The sequence below is a fragment of the Pteronotus mesoamericanus genome, unplaced genomic scaffold (genome assembly GCF_021234165.1).
Source record: "Pteronotus mesoamericanus isolate MK-2021 breed Mesoamerican mustached bat unplaced genomic scaffold, CSHL_Meso_final contig_50, whole genome shotgun sequence".
Lineage (NCBI taxonomy): Eukaryota > Metazoa > Chordata > Mammalia > Chiroptera > Mormoopidae > Pteronotus > Pteronotus mesoamericanus.
In genome coordinates, this window is record NW_026555186.1 from 36,801,057 (window position 1) to 36,813,150 (window position 12,094).

At 32.5% G+C, this 12,094-nt stretch overlaps 1 protein-coding gene across 3 annotated transcripts in view; it reads left to right on the forward strand.

The window, feature by feature from the left end:
* Positions 1 to 12,094, forward strand: part of RASA1 (RAS p21 protein activator 1) — a 111,194-nt gene that overhangs the window by 72,709 nt on the left and 26,391 nt on the right. For all 3 annotated transcript variants that reach the window (XM_054578571.1, XM_054578570.1, XM_054578572.1), the window contains exons 10-12: positions 1,930 to 2,050; positions 2,961 to 3,117; positions 10,483 to 10,570. In XM_054578571.1, coding sequence (XP_054434546.1) covers positions 1,930 to 2,050; positions 2,961 to 3,117; positions 10,483 to 10,570 — 366 coding nt within the window. The remainder of the gene's footprint in view (positions 1 to 1,929; positions 2,051 to 2,960; positions 3,118 to 10,482; positions 10,571 to 12,094) is intronic.

A 12,094-nucleotide genomic window follows, 5' to 3' on the forward strand; every position in this document is an offset into this window, starting at 1 on the left:
TGAGTGTGTGGCTGTGTTCCAGTGAAGTTCTATGTCCCAAAATGATCAATGGGCTGAATTTGGCATATGTACCATGGTGTGCCAACTCTGCTCTTGAACATACTTGGGAGTAGTTTTTGAGTAATCATGAAATGGTTCCTAGGATGGTGAAACATAAGACTGTTTCAAGATACAGGAAAAATAAGATTCATGAGAATCTCATATCCTAGAATTATAAAAGGATTAAATGGACTTATGAAATCTCTAGAGAAAAAGTCATAAAATATTAATCTCTGTAAGTGTAAGAACTGTTCCAAAAACAAAAAAAGAAACAAAAAAACACAACTAAACAACTAAAATTGAATCTAATGTACCCAGATGGTAATATTTGAGGTTGATTTATTTTGGAAAGATGATTAGAAAGGCATTCTTCTCTTTATATTTTTCCTGATACAATTTTTATTGTTGTTTTTATTTGAGAGTAGGGGTAGGTGAGTTACCAGTTAAGATATGCATTCCTAAAATTGACAGTGTTATGTAAAGTCATGCAATTAAAAACCACAGGGTAGTATGAAAAGTGTGGTTTGGGGCACAACACCAAAAACTTCATCAGTGACACTTAAAGATAAGCACTTAATAAAAACTTAGCATAGTTTTTATGCATGCTAAATGGTTAAGAAATATATGAACAATACAGTAAATATGGCACTTTACCTTGAACAAGATCAGATGTGGAAGTCAGCATTGGAAGGGTTTTGAATACTGTGAAGTGACAGAAAGAGGATTATCTGAAATCAGACGGCATAACACTAGATGTGGATGGATGGGTATAGCATATAAGACCTGGGAAACTGAGGGGGATCTGAGGTGTATTTTGTGTATCCCCATGTATCCAAGTTCAGCTGGGTGCAAGTTTTATGCATTCACCAAGTGTTTTTCTCAGATGTGTTTGTACAGAAGCAAACAGGACTTTGCTTTATTCTTAAATTGGTTCCTAATTTATTAGCTGTTGGGACAAATTTATGTTTTGAAAACCTCATGTGCTGTAAAACACACAACAAAAGCAAATTGTACAGTAGTCTCCCCACTTATCTGAGGGGAATACATTCCAAGTTCCCCAGTGGATACCTGAAACTGCAGATAGTACGAAACCCTGTATGTAGTCTTTTTTCCTATACATATATACCTATCATAAAGTTTAATTTATAGATTAGGCACAGTAGAGTTGAACAATAACTAACAATAAAATAGACCAATTATAAAAATATACTGTAATAAAAATTATGTGAATTTGGTTGCTTTTTCTCCAAGTATTTTATTGTACATTACTCACCCTTCTTGTGATGGTGCGAGATGATACAGTTTCTATGTGATGAGAGAAGTGAGGTGAATGATGTAGACATTGTGACATAGTGTTAGGCTACTGTAACGGTTACTTGAACACAAGTACTATGATACCTCAACAGTTAATCTAACTGAGATGCCTAATGGACAGGTAGCAGATACAGTGCGGAACAATGGAAAAAGTGATGATTCACATCCCAAGCAAGATTTCATCATGATCTTCAGAATGGCATGCAATTTAAGACTTATGAATTGTTTTATTTCTTGAATTTTCCATTAAATATTTCTGGACAATGATTGACCCACGGGTAACTGAAACCGCAGAAAGCAAAACCAGAGACAAGAAGGGACTACTGTATTTTTCAAAATAGCGTATTAGTTATCCATGTACTTGAGAAATGGTACGGAAACCTTTTTGAGAATTTCTTTGAAAAGCAAATGATCTCTTAATATATGTGTGTTATATTGTTTTAGATTTTAGTACTTAAAACATTTTCCTAATGTCTAGACAAACACATAATCTGGTTTTTATCTTGTATTTGAGTGGATTTTACTTAATTTCCATCAAGAATTCATGAAACGATTTTAATGCTTTTAAAAACTCAGGAACAAGAACAAGTACTCAATGATACAGTGGATGGCAAGGAAATATATAATACAATTCGTCGAAAACCAAAAGATGCCTTTTATAAAAATATTGTTAAAAAAGGTTATCTTCTAAAAAAGGGTAAGTGTAAACTTTTAAGACTAAAGGTTCAAATTTAGTATTTTATCACTTACAATAGAGGCACTGTAAATATTGAGAATTAAACTTTACCGTTGAGGTAAGTATTTAATAAGTTTGACCTGAATTATTAGTAATTGGCCCTTGTTTAGAACTTTTATCTAAATAGCCTTTAAAATATAGTCTAGATATATTAATCCACATTTCCAATCAGAGTTTTAGGAAACAAGCTTATATATTTCCAACTGTGTCTTTCACTCCTGAGGATAGGTCCAGTGCTAGGTATTTGATTCTTTGCCTTCCCCCATCCTATACCCAGACACCCACCCCAGTTCTTTTTAAAAAGAGAAACTTTTATGGCACTTGGCACATTTATGGTAGTGATGTTTTTATTTTATAGATTTGCCTCATTTTGACATTAAGAAATGTTAGGCGGTTGGAAGGGCACATGGTTAGTGGAAGAGGTTTCCCTCCATCCCTTAAGACTGAAAAAGAATTACTACTAAATAAGAATCTTAAAGAGTTTATCATCAGGAAATTTCTAAAGATAGAGTTTAGGTCCTTTAGTCATTTACTCCGATTCATTAAAAAACAAGCAATATAATAAAAGTCATTTTTCTACAAGTAAATTACAAACATTTTCTCATTTTTATTAGGATTAGTATATTATTTAAACTTTGGAATGAAAATTGAAATATATTTAATTTTTAATAGTTTATTTTTCATTATATTTTTCCATTACCATTTATCCTCCTTATACTCTCTTCCACCTCCATCCACCCCCTACCCCCTGCAGTCATCACACTAAAATGTATTTAATTTTTATTTTCAACAATGATAATTTTTATGATTTTAATATGTATGACTTCACAATTCATCGTTTGGCTAAGGGAAATTTTTTTTTTTTTAACAGGCAAAGGAAAACGGTGGAAAAATTTATATTTTATCTTAGAGGGCAGTGATGCCCAGCTTATTTATTTTGAGAGTGAAAAACGAGCTACAAAACCAAAAGGATTAATAGATCTCAGTGTATGTTCTGTCTATGTTGTTCATGATAGTCTCTTCGGCAGGTAAGAAAAAAATTTCTTTTGTAATTGTTTTATTCATAAAATGGGTATATTCAGATCATTTCAAATCATAGCAAAGCAATTTTGAGAGCCCTAAAATCATCTAAAAATGACATTTACTTTCTAGGATAATTTTTGTCTTCCTTCCTTATCCTTACTAGTTTAGATTAACCTGTGCATAAAATACAACTCTACCGTAATACAGAGAATCTTTGGAATGACATTTCCTGTAGTAAGACTTATCTATTAATAGCGTGTTTCCTCCCTGTCCCTACCACCAGTCTTCTGAGTGACTTACTTTGAGTCTTGTATTCTCCCTCTGTTTTATCACATTCTCTGTTAACTTAGTGTATCTGATATTAGGTATAGTCAATTGTACTGCTCACTTGATAGGCATGTTCTTAAGCAACACGGAGAAACAATTGTAATATAAAAACAATTGTTTTCAGTAGGAAAGATAGTATTTCAGATTTTATATTAAAACATTTTTCTTATTTTAATTTCCAAAGTTTTAAAACTATATAAAATGTATACTCTAACAGTAAATCCTGAACATCACAAGGCAAATACAGCTCTTGATTACATCTAGTTTTTTGCTGAAGTACAGTTGCCTTTCTTTACCTTCCACTGTCAGTATTACCAACAATCCATTCCAGAGTGTTTCTAGATATATTTACCATTGTTTACTGCCTATTGTAATGATTAATAAAGCACAAAGCAGTTATAACAAGTGTTTTTAACAACTTATTTTTCTGATACAGGATGGCATTTCCCTAGGCAAATCTACTTTTATCCTAATTAAATTGATAAAACCTTTTCATTTCTTTTTTCTAAATTGTGTTTCAGAGATCACATTCGTGTTATTTGTGATTTTAGTAGTCAATTTTTAAAAATTGTTAAAAATCAGTTTCTGCAATGCTAAATATTTAGTTTCCATACAGCAGGGTTTTTTGGAGTCTTAGCTAGTGTTTATATTGTGAATCACTAAAACTGGAGTATAATGTGATGTATTTTCATGAATTCATTTGACTTTGATACCCTCCTTTTTTGTTTCTGAACAGTCCTAATATCTCATAAAAATAGTTGTTCCAAAAAAATAACAAGAAAAAATAAGTTTTTGTAAGGCTTGGCTCCTTTTCAACTTTCTGTTTTGCCTTTCTTTGTGTATGTTGGAGTCTTTCTCACATACCAGCTTCCTTCATGGAACCAAGGTGGTAGGTAGAACCAGAGAAAGAAGTGAGCATTTCCTCCAGATCTATTGAAAATCCCAAGGGTGCACTGTTGAGCACCTCTGACAGTTTCTAGTTGTGGGTTACCTGAGAGAGCAAAAGAATGGGATTACCTTCATAAAGTGAGACTATTCAGTGCCTAGCCCTGCTATTGGAGATTATCCCTTTCCCGCCCCCTCCAAGTAGTGAGGATGTTTTACCTTGTGGGGTGTGAAATGGATTTTAGGGAGACAATCACACTGTTCACTTCATAGTTTACCTGTGCTATCCACAGCTGCAAGAGGGGAGAGATTTTGGGGACTAGCTTATTGAGATGAGTAATATGATGGTGGTTTAAGCTGAGTCTTGGAGGATGAGTATGAAATCACTTCTATGAGTAAATTATAGGTGTTTTTACAATATTAGTGGTTGTAAAAGTTATAATAAAAATATTAAAACGTTTTAAATTTCAAAAATTATAACACTTGAAATGATACGACTTCATCAATAAACTGTTCTAATTCATTGTTTTATTGTGGCAAAAGAATTGGTACATAACACTTGTAAACAGAAGGCTCTCTGTAGTGGCCATACTTCAGTACTTCCCCCTGACTTTCTTCTTATAGCACCGAGATACTCTGAATATTACTTTATTCACTAGTTTTAGTTGATCATCAATGAAGTTAATTTTTGTGTTCATGTGTAGAATTTAATTTCATTTTGTTTTTTACATTTTTTTTATTAACACAGAAATTAAAATTGTTTTTATTACCGTAACATATATAATGGATTTCTTGAGGAAAAAGTAATTTTAGTATTTTTTTCATCCTTACATTATGGTTGGCTTTAATGTACAGGTAATTATTTTCCTACTATAAGGCAATTTGGTAATTAAACTTGGGAAGTTATTAAATTCAAAAAATAGAAAGTTTTAATTAAAAAAATTCAGCCCATTTATTAGGCCACTTAATAAGAAATATATTGAATTTAGATAACTAAATCCAGTAAATCTTCCTTTCTTCAGCCTAAATATTGCATAAAAGTTATTGAATAAATGATTGGTGCTGGCGCCATACCACTAAAGAACTGTGAGTGCCAAATAAAAGTTTCTCTTTTCCCCCATCTTTTCCCAATCCCCTCCATTCATAGGTCTGTTCCTGCAGTGTCAGGTTATGCTTGGGAGGCTTGTTAGATCATGCAATTGAAGCTAAAGCCAAAAACTCTTCATAGAACTGGAGAGTTGCTTGTTTTATCAGTCTGCATGGAAACTACCATCTTTATGTTTGAGGCCAAAAAAGCAAAACAAATAGAAGATATAACACTTTCAAATAGTACAGTCAAACCTTCATTCTCCAACAGTGCGGTTCTCAACCAAGTTGTTCCTGGAAAATGTGTCTTGGTTGTCGAACAGAACTTCAGGTCGATTCTCTACCCAACAACCCTTTCATGCTGATACCTGTAGGATCAGTCACGCGTCTCTCAGGTGACAAAGGAGATTCAGTTTTCCAACACATCATTTCCTGAATGCTTTTCTGGAATGAATTTAGTTTGAGATCTGAGGTTCCACTGTATTAGATTGGGTTTGGATAAGATTATCAGTAAGTTAATTGGTGAATCAGAAGGTACAGAGATTACATTTTTACTGCGAACGGATGAAGCTGCAAACTATAGAGAAATACTTCGAAGTAAATTATTGGTCATTCAGAGAAACCAAAAAGATGTTATGGAAATAGTATTCAAGTTTATGATTGATGATGAAGCTTCAAGATAGGAACATTTAAAGGGTTTTGCAAAAACCAAAGGGGAAGAGCTGAGGGAGGGAAGGAGGGAGGGGGCAAGGGAAAGTGGTGGGGGCTAGGCAGAGACAAATGTATTTGAAAAAATAAAAAAAAAATTGTACTGGGAGAGGACACCATTTGAAAAATTAATTACTTTTCAATTTGAATACAAAGATTAAAATAATATAATCATTTCAAAAAAAATTCATTCTGGAAAATAAGCAGTATGAACATGCTCCTATATGCAGTTAGTTCCACATGAAAATGAAATTTTTACATTGAGACTAACAAAATCTGAGCTTTTTGCTGCGTGTTTCAGTTTTATGGGAAGAAATGGGATCAGAATAACGCCCTCCTGTTTGATACCAAAGTATGTAAGCTGTTCAAAGTTTATGACCTAGGAGAAAAAAAAACTTTTTGATGAATGGTTCTCACTTTGCACGTTTATTGAAGAATAGGTAAACTTCCTTCAAATAATGACAGCACAAAAAGATACTAATGTGTTCTGACAGTTTTTGGAATCAAAGCAGAAATTCAACTTTGGAAAAGTGAGGTTAAATATGATTCACTGGTAAAACTTATAATTTTTGAATAATATGAATCTCAAAGAATTATTAAGACTGATAAAGCAACATCTGTATAAGCTTGAGGAAAAGCTTTACAATTATTTTGACATACTTAACATGAACTAGTGCAATTGGATCAAAAACCTGTTTTTATTATGAAAAGAAAGGTAACATTATACTTGCCATTTAAAAAAAAAGAACTAGAGTTAAAGAAAGATCAGATCTTTTCAGTGCAATTTAAAAAGACTGAATTATTTCTATTCTGGTTAATAATATCAAGAAAGGAGTTTCTGTCAGATAGTGAAAAAGCAGTAAATACCCATTTACCATTTGCTACCAGGTCATCGTGTGCTTATTGAATAATGCAGTTTCTTGTTGGAGGTGATCCAAGAATTTGAAGACTTTTGAAAAAGTCATGAATTATATTTAATAATACCAAGTCTAAACTTAATATGTAAAAGTTACATTGATGGGAAGTATCAAAAGTGTAATTTTTAAAAAGTGACACCCCCCCCCCCAAGTATGCCAGTTTACCATCATCTGTATTTTTGTGCGCCTTACTGTAAAATTTTTTGGAAGTGCCAAGAAAGACTGAATGCCAAGGAAAATACCATCCATACATATATTTCATGGAAATGAAAAAACACCTCTATCAGATAATAGGACTAGTGAAAAATAGGTTAATACCAAATTATGTATCGTAAGATGCAAATATCGTAAGACAAAAGGGGAAATTTTCGATAAATGCTGTTATCTTTTTCTTTGTCATGTTATCAAATACATGGCAGGCACTGAGCATTTCTTGATTTGTATAAGCATAGAATCCAGTGTTAGACCTTCAGCATATAAGTGATGTCTAATGTGAAGTTAAAGGCAGCCAGCTCTCTGCAACAGATGTAAATGGTGAGCATGCTCAACCTGTGTGGAGAAATATTGGACAGCTCGTTTGGCTGTTTTCCTGCCTGCTTTTAATTGCGCATCTGTACACATTTTTCAGATTATTTTCAATTTTAAGAGGTCTCTTAGTACTCTTATTTCTTTTTTAAGATTTTATTTAGTTTTTAGAGAGAGGAGGAGGGAGGGAGAAAGAGAAGGTGAGAAGCATCAATGTGAGAGAGAAATATCAGTTGGTTTCCTTTCATGCGCCCTGACCAGGGACTGAACCCACAATGTAGGCATGTGCCCTGACTGGGGATGGAAACAGACATTTTGCATTGCGGGACGACCCCTAACCCACTGAGCCACGTCAGGGGCTTTATATGAAACTTCTGACTCTTAATACTGCTTTATTTTACTTTTCTGTCTAAGTTTCATTGGTTAATAAAATTATGTAGTTTTCAAGTATACATCATTTGTATATTGTGTGTACACCAACCAAAGTCAAGTCTCCTTCTGTCACCATTTATCCCTACTTACCATCTTCTACTAAATAACCATTTCAGGGGCACAAGTTAGAGGCATTTCCGAAATAGAGTTATTGTAATGAAATTTATTTGGGAATTTTTACAACTTTATCATTTCACTGTTGTAGTATTTACTGTTTTATCTTCATTAAGTAAGGATTTTTTTTGCTGGTTATTAAATTTTAGGTTGACACTTACTTCAGCATTTTAAAGATTGTTTTCTGCCGTGCAACATTTTCCTTGTCACTCTAATTGTTTCTCTTTTAGAGAAAGTTCTTTTTCTTCTCTCTTCAAGGTACTATCTTTTATTTTTCTTTGGATGCTTTGAGATTTTTTCCCCCTTATCTTTGATTTTCAGCAGTTAAACCAAAATATGCCTACTGGATTTTCTTTTAAAATTTATGCTAATGTTTGTAGAGCCTCTTCAACCGCAGACTTGATTTTTTATTTATTTATTTTTTTGTCAGTTTTGGAAAATTCTTGGTCAGTAGCTCTTTAAACAGTTCTTTAAAAGTTCTGCCACTTTTGTGTTTTGGGATTTGTGTTACTATGCCTTTTTACTATATCCATGTGTCTATTACGCAATTTTCTACATTTTTATCTTTTTTTTTTCTATGCCTTGGGCTGGATTTTCTTCTGATTTGTCTTTTAGTTCACTAATCTGTTCTTTTGAAGTATAATATATTTATTGAAGTCCTAATTTTATTTATTACATTTTTTTAATTTAGAATTTTGATTTAATTTTTCTTTTATAGATCAAGTTATCTATAAAAAATTCTCTATTTTGTTATCTGTTTTCCTAAACATTTGAATTGCAGTGTTTGAATTGCAGTATTTGAAAGTCATATCTAGCCTCAATATCTGATTACATGTTGTAGGTCTTTTTCCTTTGCCAATTTTTTCTTTTGGCTTTTCAGTCGTTTGATCATTATTCCTGTAATGTTTGGTCTACTTGTGTTTGACCAAATGGTCGACATTATGTATGCAGAACTGTAGAAGCTATGGATAATGTATATCTTCTAGAAAGGACTGTTGTTCTACTAGAAATTTAGCGTAAGGGTTGTTCATCTTGATTCCTTCAGAATTAAGCAGAAATATTGGTGATGGCTGTTTGTTTTTGGTTTGCCCTTATTCAGAAGGCATAGCTCTGTAGGGGACTCAACTGAAAGACTTGTCTTCTAATGCTGAATGTGCTGGTCAGCTTTTTAGCATCTTAGCTGCTGCTTTCTGCTTAGCGTCTCAGCTTCTTGCCCCACACAGTATAGGAATGGACACACACCTTGAAAGGAACAACTGTGGAGAATGTCAGGCTCACCTCACATGATCTTGGCCCCTTAAGTCTCAGCTGCTTTGATTGTTCCTCCAGTGTTTTCAAACAGTTGCTTTCTGTTTTTTGTTTTGTTTTGTTTTGTTTCGTTTATATTTTATGCAGCTGGGAGTTTAGTCTGATACAGTCCACTTTCAGAATCAGAATGTTTTAGTTTACATTTTCCATTATTTTATGGCATTTTCAAAGCATGAAAAGATTGTTCTTTTATCTTTAATAATGTTAAGCTTGTATGTATTCTGGGCATTTTGCTATTGCCTCCTCACACTAAAGTATAAGATATAATCTTTGGTTAAAGCAAGAAATAGAAGTAATATTTATTGACTTTCAAAACATGAAGGCCCTTACTAAACATTTTCAAGTCTAGTTAGGAAGAAAACCTCTTCAAAGAAAGACAAACTATTTGATATTGTACTTACATGCTAATGAATTACAACACAGTGCATACTTGTCCAGTGAAGGACAAGAACCAATATTTACTATACACCACTCTTAAGTTATTTAATCCTCAGAATAAGCATATAAGATGAGTAGATGGTGTTTCCACTTGAACAGATGAGGAAAACTGTCACTTGTAAGAAATTTGAAAATACATAAAACCGTAAAGAAGAAAATTCACATCAGCCACTATCTTTTGAGAGACAAACACTAAAAACATTTTTTTGTTGAAGAACATGTCTAGTCTTTTTCAAGTGCATATGTATGTATATTTTATGTCACCTGGAGCAGTGAGTTGAAGTAACATTATTTGCTTTAAAAAGTATTTGGATTACCTATGTGAAATTCTGCATCAACTTTTTTGTAACTTTTCTATTTGTTATGTCTCTTAAAATGAATTTACACAGTAGTTTAAAAATTTTTCAACATTGAACGATTAATAAAATTTTAATAGTGCAGACAAAAAAGCTTTCTAAAATATATGCCGCTGACATTTTCTTTTTAATGATGACCTGGTACAATTAAGTATTTCTTAAAATTAAGAATTATATTAATTTTATATAACATATTGTGATTTTTTTTAAAGTAGCTTAAGTATTTAGTAGTTTTTGTTGACCTTCCTAATAACTTTTTTATTTGTATTTAAAGGCCAAACTGTTTTCAGATAGTAGTCCAGCACTTTAGTGAAGAACATTACATTTTTTACTTTGCAGGAGAAACTCCAGAACAAGCAGAGGTATGTTAATTGTTAAATATTTAGCCATTGTTTTATTTTTTAAATTTATTTTCAATTACAGTTGGCATAGAATATTAAATTAGTTCAGATGTACAACATAGTGATTAGATATTTATATACCTATGCCTGTGTTTTATTTAACTATACTAGAAAACTATTGCATTTAAGATAAAGTGATAAGAATGTGTGAAATCTAATCATCTTTTTAAGGAATGACAAATTTTATGTGTAAAACATTTTTTTTTGAAAGAAAGGCAGAAAAACACAGTGAAGGGTTTAGGAATGAAAACTCCATTTCAAATGCTGGTGTCATGTTGGTTTAATTGCTGAGACGTTACAAGGGTTTTAAATTTTTTTTAATATAATTGACTGACATTTAAAAAAATAAATAAAATCAATCTGCATTTAAGAAAGAAAGGAGAGAGAGAGATGGAACTGCTACCTTTTGTGACAACATAGACGAAACTGGAGAATATTAAGCTAAGTGAACTAAGCCAGTTGATGAAAGACAAATACCATATGATCTCACCTAGAAGTGGACTCTGTTCAACAAAATAATGAACAAAATAAACCACAGGCACAGAAACATTGAGCAAACTGAAAGTGACCAGAGGGGATGGGGAAGGAGGACAATGGTGGAAAGAAGGGGAAGGGACTAGACAAAGAACATGTGTGAATGACCCATGGACATGGACAACAGAGTGGGAATTGACTGTGGGAGCGGGGGGTGGGGGTGAAATGGGTGGAGGGAGGTAAAGGGGTAAAAATTGAGACAACTGTAATAGACTAAACATGATTTATAAATTAAAAAAAAAAAAGTAAAATTGACCTTTAATACTCTATGATGTTGAGTCCAATTGAAAATACTCATTTAAAATCCTCTCTGCAGAAAGGTTATAGTGTTCTCAGTACAATCAAAAGGTAAGCCAGGTAATTTTGCTAACAAGTGTTATTATCCTTTGCTAATTAAACTCCATATCTAAAAACAGAAGTTCAGTCATCAGAAAGAAAACTGTATTTTAGGAATCTTCTATTTTTCTCTAAGTTTAGATATAATATCTGCTTTTGGCACTAGTCATTGATCTGTGTGCAGTGCCCTTCTAAAAGCCTTTACTAAATTTAAAGTAATAATCTGAAGAAACAATGTTTTAAAAAGATCTTTAAAAATATTTTGATTTCTTTGAACTGTAATACTTACTGGTGTTTGGTGGTGTTTTTTAGAAATATGGCTATATTTCTGCTTGTTCTCTATGGAAGGAAATGGAAGGTGGTTTAAGGTCAAAGACAGTGACTTTGTTGGAAATAGAAGATAATTTGTCAACCCTGGATATGAGGCAGATGCTCTGAAAACTGTGGCTCTTGTCATAAATTATGAAAATATCTGACTAATAAATTATAAAAATATCTTAGACAATGAACAATTATGTTTTATGGATCATAATTGAGTGTTGTATTTCAAATTATTGCAAAATATCTCAAATACTCATTAGCCTTCACATATAAAACCATATTTTATGTGTAGAT